Genomic DNA, 25,591 nt, shown 5'->3' on the forward strand with positions numbered 1-25,591 from the left:
CAAATCTCATCCTTTAACAATTTCCCCGGAGCTACAGAGGAGGGCAGCAATATAACAGTGTCCACAAAGGTGGTGACTGACAACTGGGGTAAAAGTCAAGGAGAGATGGATCTGAAGGGTGGGAGCGTGGGCAACAGAGCACCCCCGTCCACCAAGATCCCCAATTTTGTATTGTTCACCTTGGAGTGTCTCTTATCTGGCTCTGAGCAGTGGAAAGTGTCCAGCACGGCCCAAGGCATCCACTAGGGACCTCCAGCTTGGCAAGGCGGGACCTTGGCTGCAGAAGGGATATTTGGAAATATTTTTTCAGGAAGCTGCGGGGAGGAGGACAGACTCCCCATGTGAATTCCCAGTGGCTCACGGGGATGTGGAAACTCCCTGGGCACACGGGCACGAACTCCTGATTTCCTTTTAATGTGCACGAATCCGTGCACCAGGCCACTAGTAAAGAAATAAAAGTCTATGTTATTAAAGCAAAATACAAAAAATCCTCCAAGATCTGTGCAGAGATCAGGCAAGTGAATTTCTGCACAGGACTGGGTGGTATGTACAAGGGGTCTCCCCCACTCTCCCCTTGGCATGTCCCATCTACAGTACTTTTCTGCTCCAACTGGATGTTTTCGTTTTGAAAACAAAATGTAAAGTTGTAAGTGTCAGAGCAATGGAATCAATTTAAAAGAGCCCTCCTCCTCTAAAAGGTACTAGTAAAAGGTATGTTTTCTCCTTTTGACGTTGTTCTCCACTTTACCTTGTCATGCTTAGGATTTCATTGTAATAAAGAATGGACACCATTGCCTTGATCGGTTTGGCTCAGTGGATAGAGCGTCAGCCTGGGGACTGAAGGGTCCCAGGTTCGATTCCGGTCAGGGGCATGTACCTTGGTTTGGGCACATCCCCAATGGGGGGTGTGCAGGAGGCAGCTAATCGATGTTTCTCTCTCATCGATGTTTCTGACTCTCTATCCCTCTCCCTTTCTCTCTGTAGAAAATCAATAAAATATATTAAAATAAAAAGAATGGACACCATGCTGAAGGATTTATAAAAAATTTTTAAAAAAATTTGTCCTCTGGAGTATCTTCAAATTATTAAAACAATAACAACAACAGTATCATGAATCAAAAAGGTGAATGGGTAGCATCAACAACTCGTCTCTTTCACAGAACATTCCAGTTTTCTAGGGATGATACTTTATTGCCTTGAACATGTTTTGCCTAGTCTAAAAAAACTATATTAAGTTTAATTAGTATCATTACAATACATATTCACAAATTGCAGAGAGGAGTAATCTAAAGGTTTGCTAGCTGATACAGAAGGACTGGATTAAAATTTTGCTATAGATAATGCATAATTCAGAATTGTACTGATCAGAATTGTGCCCAATGTGCATCAGTGCTCATTGAACACACCTACTCACAAGAAAAGGAGTCACTGTGTGTGTGCCATGAGACTGGCAACGAAACATTAGCACCACCACTCCTCTCCACACACCTGGATTAAATGGTCAAAAACGCTGTACCTAACAGACTATAATCTTATTTTTAAGATGCATAAGAACAAAGAGATTTTTTATTGCAGTGAAGTTCTGGGGGGTGGGGGAGAAATGGGATGGAGGGGGTTATAAAGGAAAAAAGGGGACATTTTTAATACTTTCATCAATAAAGATAAATTAAAAAAAGATATGAGACAATACTGGATCTATATAAGGACCCTGAATTAGGAAGCATAGCTTATTTGAGGTTCACTCTACTATTTTCTTGACTATCATTGTTTCAGATCTAAGAGTGAATAAATCAGCAGACTAATTCATGTAGCTCTGGAAATATTTAATTGGGTTATACTGCCAAATATTGTTCTTACAGTAAGTACATGGTGACGCAATGACGGCAGTGTGGTCTGGTAGAAGGGGCCCTGGCTTTTACACCGAGACAAACCTGGTTGGTGGGGCCACTGCTCTAACAAGGCCTCCGGCCCTGCCTCGTCACTTCTTTCCTGTGGATGAGGGAACTGGCTGAAGCACCTTCCCTCTTGAGAGGTAGCACTTGAATGGGCTCCAGGCGCCTCTCCATCGTTCATGTACACATGGTTGTGAGACCGCTCTTTTCTTGATAAATTCTTTCCACAGTAATATTACTATAGAAGACAGTTACAGTTAAGTTTAGAGACAAATGTAACCAAGTTACATTCTTGCTTTGAAGCTAGGTGTCTTTTATTTAGAGTGCTACTTTTTAAAAGTTTATTACAGTTTCTTGAGGGAGTCTTCCGGAAGTCCCAACTACAGATGACAAAACTCTTTCAAGGACTTTGGGAAAATAAAAGCTAACAAATTTAAAGTACTTAGCACATCACAGATACTCAATGTCAAGTTTACCGTTTACAAGACACCAACGTGTGCCCGATATTCGGATTTGGCTACAAACTGGATTCCTTTATTTGCCATAACTTTTAAAAAACAGAGGGAATAGGATTAAAAACACACACACTAAACTAAGTATTGAACACAGGGAAAAAATAAATCAATGTAAGTAGACCAAATGACAAATGTAACAGCTGAGGTGCTGTTAAACTAACAATAATGTAATTCTCTTGGTAACATGATAAAGATTAACAAAGGAACTGTCAAGCTAATTTTTAAAAATGCCTAGAGGTCCTGTTCTAATAAATCAGTAACATAGTCCAAGGTCTATCTTCTCCCCATAGCACAGTAAAAACAAAAATATCAGCAAGGAAATACAAATGGTTCTGGAAAAAGTAACAGCAAGTTATTCTGAACTTACGACTTATAGTAAGAAATATGTATTTGGTTTTCGTCCCCAGTCCCCGACAAAAGGGCTCCTGAAACGCTTGTAAATTCTACGTGATAAGAGCACAAGGAGCACCTTTTGCTAGAATGACTCAAATCTGGGTGAGCTCCTAAATGTTTCCTGGGATGGGGCTGTATTTAGGTTATAATTTTCACCCCTGCCCCTCACTTCGCTAGAAAGGGAAGCTGGAAATGAATGTATAATTGATCATGCTTGCATGAGGAAGCTCCCATAAAATCTCAACAGTGCAGAGTTCCAAACCTATCCCAATTCCACAGGGGCAGAAGCAGGCACTTGAGATCTTCCTAGACCTCACCCTGTGTGTCTCTTCACCCGGCTGTTCATCTGCATTCTTTAGCCTATCGTTTAATAAACTGGCAAATGTTAACGTTTCCCTCAGTCCTGTGAGCTGTTCTAGCAAACAATCAAATTCAAGGGGGAAGATGTCATGGGAAGCTCTGACTTGTAACCAAGTAGGACAAAAGTTGTGAATACCCTGGGGACCTACTACTTTTGATTGGCATTTGAAATGGGGAGGCAGTTTCATGGGACTGAACCCTTAACCAGAGAGATCTGATGCTATCTCTGGGTAGAGTCAGAATTGAGTTAAATTGTAGGATACCCAGCTGGTGCTGTAGAATTGTTTCCCCTGCCACACACACACATTTGGTGACTAGAGTCAGAAATGAAGTGTTCTGTGTGAAAGTAAAGGAGAAAGACACAAGAGAACTGTAGATCTTTTCAATGCAGTTATCAACACTTGAGCCATTTCATATTTACTGAGTACGTATGGTGAGCAAAGGACTTTAGTAGCGCAGTTAGTAGTTAGTTTGTGCAGAAGTTACCAAGATGAAATGTCCACAGACACTGTTCTTAGGAGAACTAAGTAACTATTACACAGGGTCAGACAGGAGTAATATTACAGAGAGGAGAGAAGATAAAATAGATTCCTAAGTCAGGCGAGCAAGGCGGTGACACTGGGAGGCCTGGGAGGACAGGGCCTGATGGGGAGTACGGGGGGGGGGGGGGGTGAGGAGAGGGGCTCCTCCCAACGGCAGACCCTTGCCCTCTTGCCTGCATGGCTGCAGCGGCAGAGGTAACATCTCTGATACACCTCGACGGGGAAGCTGCTGCCCAGAGGACTAGGCCTTACGGGATTCTCAGATGAAATGCAGTGTTTCAAATATACACCCTAGGTTTTAATGCTCTAGGACAGTGGTCGGCAAACTGCGGCCCCTTGAGTGTGGCTTTCACAAAATACCACGTCCGGGTGCGCACATACAGTGCGATTGAAACCTCGTGGCCACACTCAAGGGGCCAAAGAGCCGCATGTGGCTCGCGAGCCGCAGTTTGCCGACCACTGCTCTAGGAGAAAGGAAAATGAAATTTCAGCAGTCTTTTCATCCCAGGAAGCAATTTATAGCAATCTTAGAAAAGTGTGAAATTTCTCATTGTATATTAACAGTAAAATTCATTCTCTTCTGCTTTTGACATTGTCACTAGCTTAAAGGAAAAAAACCACACACCCCAGATGTAACAGTATCATGCAGTTTACAGTTGCTGAATCAACTGTCCTAGAAACCACAACTGTTTCCTTTGGAAAGTTCGGATTTTCATGGTGTGAGAAACCACAACCAAGTACAGCAGTAAAAGACAAAAATGAGTTGCAAAGTAGCCACCTATGTGAAAGTTCATACCATGCTATTAAATTTTTTAAAAATGTTTATGGCAGCTTGGAAATTGTTTAAAACATTAAAATACATTATTATTTGACTCAGAAATTCTACTTCTGAAAATGAAAACTGGTAAAGTGTTCAAACTATAAATATAAGGATGAACCCAAACTGCCGATGGTAGCCAAATTTAGAAACCACTAAATGTCTGTAATAAGGAGCCAAAGACATCATGTCACATCCAAATAACTGAAATTAAGCAAGATGACACAGATTTCCTTTTACTGATGTGAAAAGATACTGCAGAGGAAAAAAGGCAGGTCACACAATACAGGTATGGTATGACTTAACATGCATAAAATTATATGAGCTTGTAAGGGAACTCCATGTGTATATATTAAAAAGTCAGAATCTGGTTAGTAAATCTTACTGTGGTTATAGATAGGTGATAGAATTTAGATGAGTTATATATACTATTTTGTACTTTCTGTATTCTGTAACACAATTTTTCCTATAGCTAGAAAAATAAAGTTGTTTTCAATTAAAATACACACATAACAATACTAAACATATTTTCTAAAAGAACCCAATTATTGTCAACACACTGACATATACATTTTATTTTGGGAATATTTAATTATGATGAAAAATAAATGATTACTAGGGGCAATTTGGCAATAAGTTTGCTTCACTGTTTCTCCTTACTGTTGCTTCTAGCTTATCAAATCCTCTATGTGTTCCCTGGAAAAGTTCAAACACCAAAAATTCCAAGAGGACAGATTTTAGTATTTACTCCCCTGCACTCAAATGCAACTTCCTAGCAGTCACAGTGCATAGGTAGGGGTTGGAAGAACCACAACGGAAATCTGTGCCCATTACACTCTCCAACTCTCCCTAAAACAAGAGCCACTACCAATAAACCCAAAACTATTCAGAACCACAACTGAAGAGCAGAGAATACTGTGGGTGCCCTCAAATGACAGCATTTGCTCTCTCCTGCTAGATCTCTCAGGCACCCTTGCCTGGGAATCCGACAACTTCCATCCCAATCTGAGCTCCATCACTGAGTAGCAGTTATCTAAACTGGGTTAGCATTTACCTCTGGAAAATGATAAATATGTCCGTAGTTAGCTTAGGACAAATGACCTTCTAGTGTTGCAAGCTGATAACCCAAGAAGAGTTAAAGTGAACTCCATAAAAAAAAGCCACAAATTAAAGATTAAAGTAAAAGCTCCATTCTAAGAAGGCCCAGAAAAGGCTCGCCAATAGAGAGTAAGTCACTGTGATGAATGACAGTGCACTAAAGCGACGCCAATGCAGAAGTATATAGAGTGGGAGAGAAACAGAAAGCAGACCTGAAATGGGAAGGAGAAAGTTGCTATGAGGGACAGCACATTATCAGAGGTCAGTTCAGAGGCATCATGCAGCTCTCCTGTGGTTTAAAGATTAACTACAGATCAAATGCCCAATTTTAGGATTTTATAAAATCTTGGAGGCAGGTGGGTAAAAACTTACCTTGAAAGGGTATCTCGCTAGGCTATTCCCAGAGCACAGTGAAAAGAAGGGATGAACCTTGTCCAAAGAACTTTGCCCCGTAGGCATCTTAGATGGGATTAAAAGCTACAACCTTCTTGCTTTGGGAAATTCACAAAGGCTGCCTTGTGTACTGGTAATCTTAACTCGGAGAACCTGACAATGTAAATCTGAGGCTAACTGGGCCGGTGGCAACAAATGTTCCAGTTATTTCCCCAAGGGCAGAGGACAAAAGGAGATGTGTCATTATTTAAAGCAAAGAATAAAATAAAAAATTTCTAATGATTGTGAACTCTCAGGAAAGGAATAAATAAAAGGCTGCGCCAGCTGCATCTAAATGTAGACACTGCATGTAGCATTCGGACAGTTTTGAAAACAAAGCATGGCAGTAAGTAAACACGGGCCCGGGACCTAGAAAAACCCACTGTCCGCTAAAAGTATATAAAAATTATGTTGGAAATCAAATCCAAAGCAGTAGCTCCACTTTTAAATGACTGCTCCTGTTCACAGGTGCGTGAAACTCTGTCACAGAAGGTGCTTAGTGAGTCAGATGGAGGGATGATTGCACACCTCGTTTCCATAAGCTTTTTTCTTTTAAAAGTTACATTTTCTTGATTATATTAATATATGCTCTTTGTAAGACATAAAAAGTATAAACATATAATAAAAATCACCTGTAGTTCCTGTCCAGAAATAATCACTTTTTACATTTTTGGTACATTTCCCTTCACTTGTGTGTATGTACTACATTTACAACAAATTATGATCCCAGTGTACATGTGGCTTGGGAGACAGCTTTTAAAACTTATTATATTCTAACCAACATCCTGTGCCATTAAATATTCTTTCTCAATACCATATTTAGTAATTACTGTATAGATGTTCTACAACTTATTAAACAATTTCCCTGTTAGGCTATTTAAGTTGCTTTTAAGATTTTGCTACAATACATCATAATGCTATGATAAATATACATACATAAACTTTCCCCCTATCTCTCTGATTACTTCCTTAGGATCAATGTCTGGTATAATCACTGAGAATTAATTTTTTAAGGTTCTTGATTCACACTGATGAAGTTATTTCCAAAAAGGCTTTACTGATATATATATATATATGCACACACATACACACACACATACACTCTACTAGCAGAACCCCCATATTGTAAACAACAAATTATATTATACTAAACTGCTATTTTCTAAACAAGATACAGTACATCAAGTCTACTGGGGACTTATGGTCACTGGATTCTGGCACAGGAGTGCTGTCTCACAGGTTGATCCAAAGCTACCTGTGTTTGAATCCTGGCTCTACCACTTACTATATACCCTCGAATGTCAATTTGACCATTACATGCTTATTGTTTTCTTTGAAGTGAAAATAGGAAATCAAATCACAAAATTGTATGTTACTGATATTCATTAAGGGTATTAGTTGTTTCATTTTTCTACTTCATTGTTAAAACACTTCAGATTTTAATGTTAAAAAATTAACATTGTGTATACCCAGAAGAAAAAAAAAATCTACTACCCCTAACATTTTGAGCCTAGTAGAGAATGTGGCTTTATTAATATTTCTGTTAAAAAGGTGAAAATTTAGTGGAAAGGAAATCTGGAAAGAGGCAGAAAATATATACTGAAAATCTTTCAGTTGTAACACTGAGGTGTCTCTGCAAGTGCTGTATCCCCACTTCCCCACTCCACTTCCTCCAGTTAGTGCCCAGATAACTCCTGCATATCTTTTAGATCAGAACTCAAATATTACTTCAACTGGAAATCTCCCTGGGAACTCCCTAAGATTTTTGGTTTGATAGCACTGCCCTGCAAGGATCACAACTGTACTTGTTTGAAGTACCCCACCCCTCACTCATAAGTTAAGACCCTCTGCATCTTTGAACAACTGGTTTGTCAGTTGGACTCTTCCTTTGACTCTAAGTTTCAGAATGTGTACAAGTGTTGGAAGACATCAGTTGGAAGACATCAATTCTATACAATGACAGTACTGTTTAAAACAGCCTTAAGGGATAAAAAATACATTTTTAGAAGCCTACCAAGAAGTCTCTTAGCAAATATCTCCATTTGCATACTTTAAAAAGTATTCACATCCTAAAGTCATGCAATATTCCCTTAATTATAAAATCCAGTGTATCACTGTCTCAAAAATAATTCTGAACAATTTTAGTACTTTGAGTATATATTTGTTTTTGGAGCAAGAGTGAGGTGTTTGGTTCATGTAAGCATCTGTAATGGTGCTGTTTGAGTTCCTGGAGAAATAGGGGACAGAAAATATATGAGGGCTGCAACATAAACGATAAGTGGCACACACAGAGGACCTAGCTTGCTCACTATGCTGTACCTTAGGACCTAGCACAGTGTGGGGCACAAATTATGAATATGTGGAATGAAGGGCTAATCTTATGATAAAAATTGCACGTTTTTCAAGCATTACTTTTTTCTTTGGGGGTTCTAATAAACACTAAGGATTTTTCTCCCAGAAACAAAATGCACAAATGTAAGATTTTACATATAATTTTAGGATCATGGATTCCAGGATTAAAAACCCTGCACCAGACTGTGGTGAATTCATGCTATTGAAAGGAATTTTAAAGACAGGACAGGCAGTTAGGGAATAAGAGGGGTCCATGGGAGAGGAATGCATAGGTGAGGGCTTGGTGCTGACAAAATGTTTATCTTACTTATACAGAGGATAGAGAAATGTGACAAGATAAGGGGAAGGGGAAGGCATACATTCACAGGGGATAGGGAAATGTCACAAGATAAGGGAAGAGGGAAACATACTTTCACAGGGGATAGAGAAATGTTACAAGGGAAAGAGGAAAAGGGGAACACAGGATGGGCTTTGACTTCGAAACTGATACCCTGCAAAAGAGTCACCAATTAGGAAAGCACGGGGTCATAAAATGGGGAAGGGGTCCAATTAGAAGGAAGCTACATTGACAAAGAACTCCCAGCCTTTAAAAACCTTAGACTAGCGGTTCTCAACCTGTGGGTCGCGACCCCTTTGGTGGTCGAACGACCCTTTCACAGGGGTCGCCTAAGACCATTGGAAAACACACATATAATTACATATTGTTTTTGTGATTAATCACTATGCTTTAATTATGTTCAATTTGTAACAATGAAATTGGGGGTCACCACAACATGAGGAATTGTATTAAAGGGTCGCGGCATTAAGAAGGTTGAGAACCACTGTTTTAGACAAAGGGGCTTGGTTGGTTAATCCCTGGGGAACCCCTCCCTATGTGGGAATTTGTATTTGCTTCCAACTGATTCCCACACTTTTACTAACAAGTCCTTTTAGTCCTCGAATTTTATTCTTCAAACTTCTTGAGACAAGAACCCACAAGGAGAGTCTGCTCATGGAACCCCATGTTACACTATGAAGTTTCTTGGTAAACAGCCATCTGGCTTCACCTACCAAAATGCCTATTGGGATGTGCACTTTTTTTCATTGAAACACATGCAGTTCCCAGGCCAGAAGGGGTTATACTAGCATGCAGTGACATCAAGGAGTGAAAGTACCTTAGTAAATGTCATTGGAGTTACCTCAGCACCAGACACTTGCCAGTGGTTAACAAACGCTTTCCATTTCACCTTCAGGGTATTTCTCCTTGCTTACTAGTATGTCCTATTGGTTGAGTATTCCCTATTGAATGGAAAAAGCCTGATGCCAAACTTGCACACATACTCCTTTGGGAAATGTGATCACTAAGTGCTGTATAGCTTTGAATTCCACATCCTGGTTCCTAAGAAACAGGGTTGTCCTTTGGCAACTAGGTAGTTCATACTTCTTTTATAGCAGCTTCTGACATCTTTGTTTCATCTCTTTACTTTGAGGGTGAACTCAGAGGGCAAGGGCTGTCTTTCTTAGTCCCTAGACCTGGACTCATCAAGGGTTGCCCAACACATATTTCTGACCAACTCACAGACCAAAACACATTCCTTGTGTGTAGTGCAGTCTTATTACTATACTCACAGATGTTTCATATAAGTTCTTTCTTTATACATTACAGTATAAATGCCAGCTATCTTAAATGAACATTAAAACAAAATACAACTACCAAGGAGAAACTGCAGAGTTATGAAATAACAACATATATGAAGTCTGCCATCATGTACAGTGCTCTATAGTAAACCTAAAGCCAAAGTCATGAGTTAAGGTTCTCAATGTGTCTGTCCAATAGATCACTTCTTCATAGTCCTTCTCTCATTATCTGTATTTGAGAAGGAACTTTTCTAAGTCAAAAAAGTAATTTCAAAGCTTATAGTTGTCTTTGTAACCAAATGGTATGCTTTACTTTATTAAACTGATCATCCTGCATCACATCAATATCAGATTTCCCATCTTTAAAAGAAGGTTAATAGGAAAACAAGTATTTCTTACTGAGTTTTATTTTTAACCAATTATTTTCTTGTTTATAGAGCTCAGAGAAAGGACAATGCTAAAACATGAATTTAAACTACTGATGTTCACCTTAATACTGTTCCAGAATGTTAAGATATAAAAACAAAAACATTAAAATGGCAATATATTTAGCAATCTGGCTTCAAATGCTGCAATTCAAACCTCTGGTCAATGAACAACTATTACACAAAAAACTAATGTATATAGGATTGACATTGTAAAAACATTAACTCTCTCATTTAATCCTCTTAATTTATTATCAGGGAGGAACCACTCCCAACTACTTGCTATTCCCTAGCTGAGCTAGCTCACTGGGCACTATTTGAAATGCACTGGTTGGTGATCACCTAGTTATCACTCAAGGTCCAGCCCAAGTCTCATTTCCTGGATGAAGCCTTTCCTGAACCCTCTCCTCCCCTGTGGAAACAATCCTAGGCTTTTGTCTTTAGGGAAAATGTACTCGTAATAAAGATTTGTAGACTTGCTCCTGGTTTTTAAAAAACTGTATTTAAAAATAGACAGAGATATCCTCCTTGACCACTAATAGCATGAAAATAATGGAGTGAATATTTTTATTCCATGTTTTTAAGGGTTAAGCTAGGCAGAAACTAGGTTCCGGCCTACACTGTGGGCTGCAGTGAAGAGCAGGAACTGTTTTCAGAGAATAGAAGTTGGAAACCACAAAGCTTCTATTGCTGAGGCTACACCGCTTATATTATCATTTTAAGAGGGTACATTATGCTTTTTGCCCACTTTCTCTTGTGGGAGTCAGGGGGCCCCACTGTAGGACCTGCGTGGTCAGATGTCTTTCCCTCTGTGGATCACTGAAGCATTCTATGAATACTCCTGTGTGTCCAGGCGCCAGGTGCTCCATTTTGTCAACAAGGTGAGATTGACATTATCACTGGCCTGGTGACCACCACTTAAATGCTGATAGCTGAATTGAACCTAACAATTGTCACTCGTATTAATGTTAAAGCAGACATTTCTTGGGACTAAATGACTGTTTATACATCCAGAATTAGCCAGTGGAACAAGGAAATAAAAGTACCACCTGGTTCCCTAGCCTAGATCACCACGCCTACAGATGCTTTCCTGTACCTGGGCTTTCTTTTATTATTTCTATTTTCAACCATTTGAAATTCTTGCTTTTCTTGCCAAATTTAAGGCAAAATTCCAAAGTTCATTGTCAGCATTTTCTATTTCCTTCACATCCTCTATTGTTGATTCTAAGGGGTTGGGAACTTCTCATTTGTCTGTTTCCTTAATCAAAGGATGTGCCACTTATAGTTTAGGTTACAGCTCTCTTCTGTAACAGATTTCTTCTTTACAAATGCTAACATAAACCAAATAGCTCACTTTTGCTCAGTCATAGGAATCTTGCTCAAAAAACAAATACATACTTAAAGTACTAAAATTGTTCAGAACTATTTCTGAGACAGTGATACACTGGATTTTACAATTAAGGGAATATTTCACATTGCACAACTTCAAAATGCATGGGAATATTTTTTAAAACAAAATATGCCAATTGAGATATTTGGTAAAAGATTTCTTGGTAGCCTGCTAAAAATGTATTTTTCATCCCCAAAGGCTGTTTTAAATAGTACTGTCATTGTGTGGAATTCCAGCTGATGTCTTCTACCTTGTGCATTCTGTAACTTAGAGCTAAAGGAAGCAGCCAACTGACAAACCAATTGTTCCAAGATGCAGAGGGTCTTAAAAATGACTCAAATACTGACCTTAAAGACACACCCCAAATGACTGCTTTGTGTTCTGTGAGGTTAACCCTCTCTAATACTTGCTCAAGGCTAAGTCTAACTGAGAAAATAAAATTCTTAGCAGACACAATGGGTGAAATCTGAGTCATGGAAAGATTGCAAGGCCAGGTCAAGGGCAGGGAATCACTTTTCCCTAATGCAATCTGCTATGTGCACTTCCCCTCTACCCTCTGTCTTGAAGATGATATGCCTAAACATCAGGAAAAGGTTTATGAAGAATTTCTATCATTTGTGAGCATGTTTCTCTTTATTATTTTAAGGGCACAGAATAAACACTAGCTAGGAGGCCATTACTGCTTAAAAACAAACAAAATAACTTGGAGCTATGACTCAAATTAATTCTCTTCCTTATGGTATTAAGAGAATTAAGGGGTAGAAGCTAAAAACCTCTCATAATATAGAAAGTGACAAGTCAAGACTACACAAAAAAGTCTCAAAGGTAGTGACAATGGAAATTTTAAATGGGTCATCATAGTGACCACAAATAACCTGCAAAAAGCAATGGCCAAAGGACTCCATAGGTAGGAATTACCTTATCAATCATGTTAACCTTTTCAGGCATTATGCTTTTTTTAAGAGTCCATATTCATTAAATAAGCACTGAATGTAAAACTGCTTTCTCATCTAACCTAATAATCCATATTATTTAAAAAACGATAATGTTTGACCAAATATTGTTCTAGATATCATAGCCTGTTTAACATTATATCTGATGATATGATATTCTTTGAGTGTTTCAACTGTATCATGTACAATTATAATCAGGCTGTCCTAACTTATTCTATTAAGAGTCACTGCGATTTCTGTAATAGTTCAGTATATAATCAAAGTTAATAGATTTTTCATTATCGATTAGGGTCAGATGTGACAAATGACCTCAAATGTTCTCTTTAGAGGCTTAAAGACAAAGAACTCTAAACAAGCACCAGCATCTTTTGAAAGGATACCTGAGGGGGCAGGGAAAATATTTATTTCCCAGTAAAGTAGAGAAGGTGGTTAACAGAGTATGGTTTCTTCCTACCTGCCCCTGGCCCGCCCAGCCTGCTGTAACAATGAGGGTGCTGGTGAGATATTATGGACAGGGTCTGACCATACCTTCATGGGTAGGCTCTGGGTCAGGCGTAAGTGAGATGTCATCCAGCTCTCGCAGGCAGAGCCATTCTCCATCCATAGACACTCGGAATTTGCAAAGGTAGATGGTCTCCATGGCAGCCTGTGTGATCTTGTCAGTGGTGGGGGTTGGCATATCAGTTGGAGGCGTCAAAGCAGACATGATGACTCAGCTGGGACCACAACACACTCACAAACACACACACACGCGCGCACACACACACACACACACACACACCCGACAAAAATAAAACCTCCTCGCCCCAAACCCCCCAAATCCAAAGCTCTGGAACAAAGCTCTCAAGGGGTGCAGGAGGTTAAAAAAGAACACACACAAGAAAAAATATCTTATGGTTTAAGAACCAACTGTTCAAGATAAACAATTCTACACTATCTTTTCCCATAGACAGTTTCTACCACATAACAAAATAAAATGATGCTGTCTTCTCTCAGCTTCACTCCTTTTATCTTCTCTCCCCTACCCCTTCTTCTTCAGCTGGGCTATAGGCTTTAAATCCTGCACAGCTGATGCCGCCTTAGCTGGTTTTAAAAAACTGGCCTCTGCATGTGTAAGTGAAAAATCCTCCTCCTTTGTGCAGAAAAAAAAAATACAAAAGGAAAAAAAATGAACAAAATTTTCAATTTAGCTTTAACAAAATCCTGAACTGCAGAATCACTTCCAGGATCTGCTTAGATGAGCCGGGATGCTGAGTTCTGACAGGATTGGTTGTGCGCAGTAAGCAGGGTGTTGACCAAAATGGCTGACTAATGAACTGAACTGAAAATCCAGGCTCATGTGACCAGCTGCTCTGAGCGCAGGGCGAGCAATTCCCAGGATGCTTTATAGATGCTGCTGATGCGGGGAGAGCAATTAGGCTGCTTGCTCTCATCCTGCACAACCCACTTCCAGACTGTGCTAGTCAAACTGTGATCAGACATAACACAATGCACAGATTCTCATCAATTCCCCTTACTTTGGGATAAAGGCTGCATAACAGGAGGATAATTAACATAAGAGGCAGTTAGATTAATTTAACAAGCACATAGTCCACGTCTCTTTTATCCTTATATACCTAGATATTAAAATCCTTTTTTTATAATCTGTTTTTATTTATTTTTAATATATTTTTATTAATTTCAGAGAGGAAAGAAGAGGGAGAGAGAGAGATAGAAACATCAATAATGAGAGAGAATTATTGATTGGCTGCCTCCTGCATGCTCCCCACTGGAGATCGAGCCCGCAACCCGGGCACGTGCCCTTGACCAGAATCAAACCCGGGATCCTTGAGTCTGCAGGCTGATGCTCTATCCACTGAGTCAAACCAGTTAGGGCTAGATATTAAAATTCTTTACTCTGCTAAAGGTGCTGTTTTAAGAAAAGCTAAAGCAGATTTTCAATTTAAATATTATACTCTCAGGCATTTGTAATTCCCTTCGCCAAAGCACAAAAACCTGACATTTTAGATTTGACAGAAATGCAAGAAAAAAAACCCTTGAATTTAAAAAGTAAAATCCTTCCTGATTAATGCCAATTTCACCTCCTATTAATATTGCTGTATTTACCAAGTTTCTGTACTAAGCATGTACTGTGTTTCTAATCAGAAGATAAAACTACATTATATTTTTAAAATTCTCCCATCCTGGAAACACCCTAAGGATACATTTTCATATTCTCTTAAACGAGCCAACCAACTCACCCACCGACCCACATGCATATCTGTATTAACCAAGGAGACGTTTATACGTTGCTTTCTGGGCTATTTAAATAACAAGGAGATAAGGAATGATAAAGATTTTCTTTGACAGTGTTCTGGATGATTGAAAACAAGTTTTGTTTTTTTTTCTTCTTCTTTCTATTTAAGGATCTGATTGTAAAGAGGAACATACAACTTCAAGAAATATATCCCAAGATGATTTATTCCATTTTAGAGATTTATCAGAAGGATATCTTGATTTAATAATTTTTAAAAACTAAAAAAAAAGTTCTTCTAGACCATTATTAAAATTTCATAAATGCTTTATGAATAAAATTAAGCTCGATGAAAAAATGCTAAGAACCAGATTCTGTAGGTAAACAAACATTATATTGTTAGAGGAAGGCAAACTGGTATAATGTAAAAAATGTATATAAGTATATATATATTTAAAATTAGGAAGAAAATCCTTAAGTTATTAAGGAAAATAAAATATTCCAGGTTTATTCATTTCTATTTAAATCTCTTTCAACATTATCCTACATCTGGACTCAGGGCTATGCATCCATTCATTCATTCACTCATTCATTCATTCAATATTCACTGAGAGTACTCTTGGTTGCCAGGCAGCAATCCAGACACTGGGCATGCAGTAATAAGACAAGACCACTTTTCGAGGGGACAGAATTTGCATATCCAAATACTGAACACAAGCCTTCATTTAACACATTCACATTTAGTTACAGTTTGATTTCTTTCTAGCTATATACATTTACATATTAAAGCTGAAAGGGTATAGATATAGTTTCACTTTAAGCCATGCAATACTTCAAAACATAGTAAACACTCATGTAAAGTCTTATACTGAATAGTTCCTGGAACCACAATGCCAAACAAGTCTGGCTATTTGTATACATGACATCAAGATTCTAGGTCACTGATACAGTCTTAAAATATAGAACAGTGAATACATAAGTAAATCTGAATGCTTTGGGGTTCCCTGTGTTCCACCCATACCCCAATTTAGCCTATCACAAACCACGACAAACAATCCTTTTACCGACCAACCAATCTACTAACCCCTGAATAGGAGATTCAGGTTGATTACAACATACCAGGAATAGAACATCCAGGTTAATAATCAGAGAAAATTGGTTAACTTTCCTTCCAAAGGTCCTTCTCGAGAGTCAGCTAGAGGACACACGGAGGGAAGTCCAAAGCAACTAAAATTTTGCCAAGAAGAGAAAAACCTGTCCACACTGGTTTTCCTTGAGTTTCCCAGACTGATGAGTCTGAGGAGGTATTAGCAGCCGTTTCAGAAGAACTATGGATGGGCAGGAAAACCTATACTTCCACTATCTAGCTATACCTGTTCAGCACGAACAGATACTCATTGTCCGTAAGCAATGAATTTACTACAAAACAAGCACTATTTGTAGGAGACTAATAAAATAATTCTAAATATTGGTCAGTTTTTACATGTGAGTCTTTACAAGTACACATATTAGCTTTGAATATAAAGGTAATATTAAGTCATCAGTAAGACATATAAACCTTGATCTTTTTCTCAATTCTAATTTTTCCTCATAAACATACTAATTACAAGATGTAGTGAACTATTTTCTCATTTAATCCCACTTGTGAATAAAGGCACATATTTGTAAACTAGTTGTGAGGAGGGCTGGGGTAGCCTGTGGCCCTAAACAGAATTAATAGGCCTATGTGAAGTTCAAACCCAAGATGATGATCTGACTAATACTATGTTCTAACTGTTCACATAGCTCATCTTTTCCACATTATGACTGATTCAAAGCAAACAAGATTCACATTTCAAACTTGGAAGTTACATTCCTTTTAAAGTATATTTACTCAGTTACTATTATAAAGACTGATTTGTTATGCCCAATGTCCCTGTTATACAATGTGGAAAAATTATTGCTTAAGGTAACCATCATTTACTGAATTTTTACTTTCTGAAAGAGGTTTTATAGATACCGTAAAAAAATCCTCACAAGAATCCTGCAAAGTAGATATTGATAAGCCCTTTTTACATACAAGGAAACCCAAGGTAAGCCAGTGACTGGCCCAAGATCACAAAATTAGTGAGGGGCAGATCTGGGATATCAAACTGTTTCTGTGTTGATGCCTCAAAGTCCATGTGACCTTCTATGCTTTGCAACTTCAGCACTCCATCCCAAAGATTACATTTTCACATAGGAAAAATAAGAAGAAACAAAGCAAAAACCAACCAAACAAACAAAAAACAAAATAAAACAAAAAACAAACCATAGGCAAGGTCCTCATGAAATTTCCTAGACATGAATTTCAACAAATTTAAGATTTGAAAAAGAGGACATTTCTATCAGCTTTCACACTTTACACCTTAATGCTTCACAAACCATATATTCCATTTAGTCACCCTTATACATTTAGCTCAGGTTTTTAATAAGTGGCATTTTCTGAAAACCTGAGAACTCAGCATGGGCTTTTCCTGCTGTGTGCAATCATTTCTAAATATGGTGTAGATCATCTTATTTTTAAAATATTACTACAAATATAATTTACTAGAGGCCCGATGCACAAAACTTTGTGTTCTTGCGAGGGTGAGGGGGGTGTTCCTCAGCCCGACCTGTGCCCTCTCACAGTCTGGGACCCCTCAGGAGATAACCACCTGCTGGCTTAGGCCCGCTCCCCGGGTGGCAGATGGCAGGCCTGATTCCGCGGTGCCTGCCCTGCCTCCCCGGGTCACAGATGGCAGGCCCGGATGGCGGCAGGGCGGGCGGCAGATTGCGCTGTCCCGCCCCGCCTGCAGTATGCAAATTTAACGGCCATCTTTGTTGGGTTGATTTGCATACTCTTCTGATTGGTTGATGGGTGTAGTGAAGGTACGGTCAATTAGCATCTTTGTCTTTTATTAGTGTAGATAGATGACTCAACAATAGATTTAGCTTCAGTTGTCTTTTTTTAACTTTAAGAAAGGGTTTCACGTTCTTTACAACCTTCTAAGCCTTTCACTCAACATTGTGTTTTCCAAGATTTATCCATGCTGTAGTGTGGTGGCTGTAGTTTATCCTTTTGGCTACTGTATTATAAGGTAATATTCCATTGTATGTATAAACAATTTTCTGATTCATTTCCAAGCTGGTGAGCATTTGGGTTATTTATGATTTTTTTCATTTTAAATATTATGTAGATAGTTTTCAGAAATAGATTTCTTGCAGGTATGCCAATTCTTCCAAACAGGTTTGAGGGTTTCTTTTATGGTTAGTTATCTCCTATTACCTAGTTCCTATTCTGTACATAATGGTGCTTCTTAAAATTTGTTGCCCTTTGGAACTAAATCAATCTGTAAATATCACAAGTTATGCTGCCCAAGGCTTCTTGGATCATGATTTTAAAACTTAAGAAGAAAAACCTCATCTTCCCTACCTCCCCCCTGCCTTTACTAGTTGCTATTAGCACAAAAGGGTTTCCTTGATAAATTATTGTGATAATGACATTGGTAGAAAGCCCATATGTTTTGCTAAATTATAAGATTATTCAATGGAATGATCATGATTTATTCACATGCTCTAATCCTCCCTCCCTCCCTCTTTCAGACAAAAATCTATTATGCTTACCTCTGATGTTGCTAATATTTCTACAATTTTAGGTTTATACATTTGGCGGGCTCAGTAACCAAGGATGGTAATAAGTACTTTAAAATAATTACAAATGAGAAGCTGAGTAACTATTTTGTTAGAAACAAACACCACCAGAAGTGTTATAACGTATAATTTTGTTACTAGTTAAAATTAACCAGAATAAGCCCTGGCTGGTGTGTCTCAGTTGGGTGGGCTTCATCCTGTGCACCAAAAGGTTACTGATTCAATTCCCAGTCAGGACACATGCCTGGGTTACAGACTCAATCCTCAGTGGGGGGTGTGTAAGAAGCAGCTGATCAATGTGTTGTTCTCACATCAATGTTTCTCTCTCTCTACCTATCTCTCTAAATAATCATTAAAAAACCTTTAATTAAAAACATTTAACCAGAATAACACCAGAAATAACTCCTACCTTAATAACTAAACCTGATTTCATGGCTAAATGGCAGCAGGGAATGATTTAGAGATGTCGAGCTACCAACAACTTAGTAGATAATCTTGGAAAAGTTATCCTCTTGTCTCAATTTACTCAGCTATAAAATGAAACTAAATAACTAACTGCACAAAGACCCTAGGCTCCACGAGAACTTTGTCCGTTTTGCACACCATTACACATTAGCTTAAAATAGTCCTACCAAATACCAGAGTCTCAATAGATACTGGTTGGTATAGATACTGGTATGTAACTCTAAAGTACTTCATATTCTTGAAGTGGTGTATTTCCACCCTCCTGTTTCACTTCAACCATGAAAACCAAGTTTTATAAAAGTAAGCTATATTTATGCCAGGTCATTCTAACACAGGCTTTATTCGTTTGTACCTGACAGAATCATTCATGTAACATGAATAGGGCACCTACTATATACTAGCCACTAGGAATATGAAAAAAGAACAAGGTGACTTTTTGGGTAGAAAAAGGCAATTACAGGTGTTTTAGGAATTCCTAAGTCCTTATCACACAGATGGCTATTCAGTGTTGTTTACATATGTAATTATTTTCTCTATCAAACTGGTGACTTGTGAATTTCACATTCATTCATTCATTCATTTTTAGCAAATAGGGCTTTACTCAACAGAACAAGGAACTAGAGCAGTGGTTCTCAACCCTGGCTGCACATTAGAATCACCTGGAAATCTTTTTAAAATCCTGATTTCTAGGCCTCATCCTCCAGAAATTCTGTTTCTTTGTTATGGGGTGAGGCCACAACATTAGTAACAAAGAAACAGAATTTCCGGAGGATGAGGCCCAGAAATCAGGATTTTAAAAAGATTGCCAGGTGATTCTAATGTGCAGCCAAGGTTGAGAACCACTGAACTGGAGGGTTGCTGCTGCCTGAAAAGGAGCCTCTAATTTAGGACACGATTCCAGTTATGGGGAGGCAGGCTGAGAGAGCTTGTGGACTCTGGAGTCAGAATGCCCACAGTGAGTCCTAGATCCACCACTGAGAAGCTGAGTAACCTTGGCAACTTACTTGTTTCTGGGCCTGTTTCTTCACTGATGAAATAGGGATAATAACTTAACAACTTCAGAGTTAAACAAAGCAATGTAAGTAAAATGCTTAGCCTGGTGCTTGGCACAAAGTAAGTAGTCAGTAAATGTCAGCATTATCATCATTATTAATGCTTCTATTTTCAAGAGTTGGGGGGGGGGTGCAAAACCCCTAATATCACATGAAATAAAAATCAGTAAGGATGAATGTTCATGGGACTGGGACAGAGGAAAGTAAAAAGGAGATCTGAGCAAAGGGTACACTGGGGCCTCCTCTGGGCTTTGAGGAAGGAAGAGGAGATGGGTCAGAATTTTACCAGCATTCACATCAGGTGACCAGATTTCTTAAGTTCATAAAAAGGCAAGGGAAGGAGAGGAAAGTCTGTGGGAAGTCCCTAAACAAATTCTAGAGGAAGAACCATATCTGAAAGCCAGCATGCTGAAATAATTTCTCCTGCTTTCTGCATGCCTCTTGCTGTCACAGCCTGCCAATCTCTCCTTTCCTATGATTATGAGGTTTCAAACTTTTCCGCCTCTGAGCCACCCTTCACGCCACTCTCTCTGACACATGCTGTGTGTCATGTTCATTGATATGAAACAAATATAGAACCAGATAATCACTAAGATGGGCTCTGTGAAGAAGAATACCTCATTGCCCAGCAGTCCTCAACTCTTGATACATTTTGGGAAGACTATGAACTTTTCATAATTATTCAAACAAGGTTATAGTACAGGGCCTAGCTATATGGATACTGACCCTCTCAAATACCTACTGCTTTGCAACTCTAAAAGCATTTCTTTTTACATAATTTCAAGCTGATTCTTTGATGCTTATGGTGCACTACTGACTTCCCAAAGTGGATTTTAAAGTTCACACGAGCCACTTTGCACTACAGAAAGAAGTTTCTATGTTAATAAGGTTTGGGTAGAAATATAACAGTGAAGATGTCCTGCAAAATTATCCAGTTCATTCTGCTATATTCTCATCATCATCTACCTAGACCAGTGATGGCGAACCTTTTGAGCTCGGCGTGTCAGCATTTTGAAAAACCCTCACTTAACTCTGGTGCCGTGTCACATACAGAATTTTTTTGATATTTGCAACCATAGTAAAACAAAGATTTATATTTTTGATATTTATTTTATATATTTAAGTGCCATTTAACAAAGAAAAATCAACCAAAAAAATGAGTTCGCGTGTCACCTCTTACATGCGTGTCATGGGTTCGCCATCACTGACCTAGACTCTTTACTACCTATAACCTACACTAGAAAAATATGTTCTCTTACCTTCTAGATAAAACTGGACCTCTTTAACACAGTTTTCTGTTAAAAGTCAAACAAAAAGGGAAAAGATGCAAGACAGAAAGAATACAGTCGGTTGAGTATGTTTTGAGGCCAATACTAGTTTTTTAGTCTAAAAAGTTGCCTTTTTTGCCATCTTTCCTCTGCTCTCCTATCCAGCAACGCTGACTGCCCTCTACCCGCATTCATTTAGTTAAGGCCTTGGTGAGGGAGCACACAGTGACTAAGAATATGAGTTTTGGAGTCAGAAATTTGCCATACAAAACAAAAACCACACCTCTGGGGATAGGGCCACAAATCTGTGTTCATAAGACCTCCAGGTGACTCTGATGTACACTAAAATTTGAGATAAGACCTTCTTTAAAACCACAGAATCTGAATCTCCAGAACATAATCTTTTAAATTCAAGGTTACTCTGTCAGAATTTCTGTAATAATTTAGACAAGTCCCTCTAGAGACACTGAATCAAATATTCTTATGAAAAACATGTTACATCCATCTACTTATATGAAGTCTATATGGACTCCTCCCCATTTTTTCTTCTCAGCTTTCATTGTTAACTAAGTATTTTTATGTATTGGCTCTTTTATTTATTGGGAATTTAAAGAACTACCTCTTATAAATATAACAAAAAAATTGTTACATGTAAAGTTTTTAACTCCCTGCCCAGTGCATAAAAATATTCTATAAATGGTAGCCATTAAGTACTATTATTATCTTACTTGTCACATTCTTTATTCGTAATTGTTTGGGTTGCCTAACTATAGTAACACTTTTGTTATCTAATGAAGAGCCTTTTAGGATCCTTTAGTATCCAGAATGAAGTGAAGATCAGAAATAAGAAAACTCTTGTCTATAAATAATGAACATATGGGTGGCTGATTGATGGTTCTCTCTCATCATTGATGTTTCTCTCTCCAATCCTCTCCCTTCCTCTCTGAAATCAGTAAAAATATATTTTAAAAAAATGAATGTATAGTTACTAAGAGGGTAGCAGCCAAAACAAAGTCAAAGACTCAGAGATTACACCTGACATTTTGAAACTGTTGCTTTGTCAATCAGAAGTGTGATAGGACTTTTTGATAACGCCAAGCTTGAAGGGTAGATAAAACAAAAGTAAGGAGGCAGGAGGGAGAAATTGGCTGGAAGACAAATTTTGATAGTTTAGGCACCAGTGGTGATAAAAGCCAAGTCAGGAAGGCTAGCAGCAGACAGGCTGTTTAGTCATGAGGCAGGAAATGTGGGCATAACCCAGCTCCCTGTACCTCAGCTCAGGATGACACTTGTTACACTTCAGCTGTGTGTAGAAAGTGACCCACCTGCATGTCAATATTCTGAAAGGCTCACTTCCAGTTCTCTGATAGTCACTAATTAACAATTACACACTATCTGAAGACGTTACATTTCTGAAGGATGTTTTTATTTTTAATCCTCACTGGAAGATATGTTTTTATTGATATGAGAGACAGAGAGAGATCAATCAGCCACCTCCTGAACTTGCCCTGACTGGGGATTGAACCTGCAACCTGGGTATGTGCCTTGACTTCGAATCAAACTTGTCACCCTTTGGTTCACAGGACGATGTCCAACCAACTGACCCACACTGGCCAGGGGCTTTTTTTAATGGGTGCTTGATAATATCTGCCATTTGACAAAACAGCAGCTAATGGATCACAAATTGACTCTTTGCATTCTTAACATAGTTGGAAAAGAGATTAAGGCTAACAGATTTGTGAAACACAGTATTGGAAATGCAGCACTTCTCTACATTAATTATATCAAAATGTTGTCTTAAAAAAAGTCACAAATGAAGCTGTTATAAAAGCTACTATCATGAAGGTGAATGTTCAAAACTTTTGTGTTCTGATGTTTCAACCCTTCCCCCCCATATCTCCCAGTTTTGGAAAGCTGCCTCGATATTTACAAAAAGAATAAACTATGCCTGTCTTATCAAAATTTAAAAAGCATATAACAGATGAACTGATTAATGTGTATTCAACTCTTGACCAGGTGTAATGTTTTCTAGAATGCTACTAAACAAAAAAAGACAGACAGATTCACACACACTAATAGAAATGTCTATGGAGGATAACCCCAAATCAATGAACATATATATATGAATATATATATGTATATATATATATATATATATATACGCATACATACATAATAGGTACATATCTTTATATTTTATGTGTTTGTGTATGAAACTGTGAACATAAAAGTAATTTTCTCACCTTAAATATTCATCCTGGGTTTATATATAAGAAAGGTCCTTCCCCAAATCAGAGCTTCTAAAAGAGCATCTGTGAAAAACAGTCCAATGCTTCTAGGAGCCTCACTCTCTGCACTTTCCAGGGCTCAAGCAAGACACTCACTATTAGGTATACGGATGTTGAAGTGGGTAGTTACAGTAACAATGCCGGTCCTTTCCAGGGTTTTCTTCCCTTCTTTCTATTCTTCTCTAAGCCCTCTTCCCGTCTCAAAACAGCATAAATACAAAGAAGGCTGTTTTCTGAGTGGGACAATTTTTTTGTAAACTGCTGTAATTGGGAGATAAAACACAAGGGCAGAGACGTGGGCAATTTGCATGGCATTGCCTTAAACATAAATGTTTGCTGCAACTCTCAGAGTTGGAAGAAGAGTAACTGTCAATACAGGCTGGTAATGGTGCAGATGGTAGGAGTCCTCTTCCCTCCAACACCAAGGAGAAGCTAAATCTTGCCCATCCCATCCATCCCCAAGATGACTTCTAAAGTTAGAATGAAAAAGAAAGGCACTAAAAATATTGGACCATGGCATGCAAATAGCTCCTTCTTATATAGTTGATGAGAAATTAGTGTGGGAGGTCATATATAAGGAGAAAAACACCAATTAAATATGAACATCTACATGTTTGTGAATGTATGCAGAAGTTCTGAAAAACACCAAACTTAAAGGTGGTGGAGAAGGGGGACTGGGGACCACAGAAAAGAAGTTCACTTTGCACTCAATGTACTCATCCTCTTTTCTAATAAAAGAGAAACATGGTAATTAGCATACGACCGTACCCTTCCCATTGGCTAATCAGAGTAATATGCAAATTAACTGCCAGCCAAGATGGCGGCTAGCAGCCAGGCAGATTGAAACTAACATGAGTCTTGCTTGCTTCAGTGACGGAGGAAACCAAAGTTCCCCGCCTGCCTTGCCGGCCTCTGAGCCTGCAGTTTGAAACATTGTAACAATATATAGAAGCTAAACAAACCCCCAGAAAACTGCTTTCAGGTGCCGGGATCTCAGAGCTGGAGTTATACATTGTTTCGATTATAGAACCCAAACAAACCAGATACCTGCTTTCAGCAGCAGAGGCCTCAGAGCTGGAGCCTCAGAGCTAAAGATGGCCCAGAATAAAAAAAAAAAAAAAAAGGAGCAGTTGGGAGCTTCAGCCCTCAGCCCCTCACCCAGACTGGCCAGGCACCCCAGTGGGGACCCCCACCCTGAAGGGTGTGTGACCAGCTGCAAACAGCCATCATCCCCTCACCCAGGCTGGCCAGGCACCCCAGTGGGGACCCCCACCTGATCCAGGACACCCTTCAGGGCAAACCAGCCAGCCCCACCCATGCACCAGGCCTCTATCGTATATAGTAATAGGGTAATATGCCTCCCAGCACCGGGATCAGCGGAGCCGAGAGGCCTCCCGGCACCGGGATCAGTGTGACAGGGGGCAGTGCCCAAACCCCCTGATCGCCCTGCGGCTCTGTGTATGACAGGGGGCGGGGCCACAACCTCCCTATCCGCCCTGCTCTGTTCGTGACAGGGGAAGGTGCCCCAACCTCCTGGTCAGCCCTGCTCTGTGCCTGATACGGGGGAGCTCCCCAACCCCCTGATCGCCCTGTGGCTCTGTGTGTGACAGGGTGCGGTGCCCCAACCCCCTGATCGGCCCTGCTCTGTGTGTGACAGGGTGCGGCGCCCCTACCTCCCCCGCTCCCCCCACGGGCCCTGCTCTGTGTGTGACAGGGTAGAGCCATAACCTCCCCATCGGCCCTGCCCTGAGTGTGAGAGTGGCGGTGCCCCAACCCCCTGATCGGCCCTGCTCTGTGGGTGACAGGGGGCGGTGCCCCAACTCCCCTATCGGCCCTACTCTGTGAGTA

The 25,591-nt window shown here is 39.3% G+C and overlaps 1 protein-coding gene across 25 annotated transcripts in view; it reads right to left on the bottom strand.

Moving 5' to 3' along the window:
* Positions 1 to 25,591, bottom strand: part of RUFY3 (RUN and FYVE domain containing 3) — an 80,954-nt gene that overhangs the window by 47,846 nt on the left and 7,517 nt on the right. Inside the window, exon 1 of one of the 25 annotated variants that reach the window (XM_059669268.1) lies at positions 13,315 to 14,112. The exons of 20 other annotated variants lie outside the window; for them this stretch is intronic. In XM_059669268.1, coding sequence (XP_059525251.1) covers positions 13,315 to 13,492 — 178 coding nt within the window. In that variant the 5' untranslated portion in view covers positions 13,493 to 14,112. Of the gene's footprint in view, positions 1 to 13,314; positions 14,113 to 25,591 lie in introns of those variants that run through there. 4 more of the 25 variants (XM_059669298.1, XM_059669327.1, XM_059669390.1 and 1 more) reach the window with 4 other exon arrangements.

This window comes from Myotis daubentonii, chromosome 1 (assembly GCF_963259705.1).
Source record: "Myotis daubentonii chromosome 1, mMyoDau2.1, whole genome shotgun sequence".
Taxonomy (NCBI): domain Eukaryota; kingdom Metazoa; phylum Chordata; class Mammalia; order Chiroptera; family Vespertilionidae; genus Myotis; species Myotis daubentonii.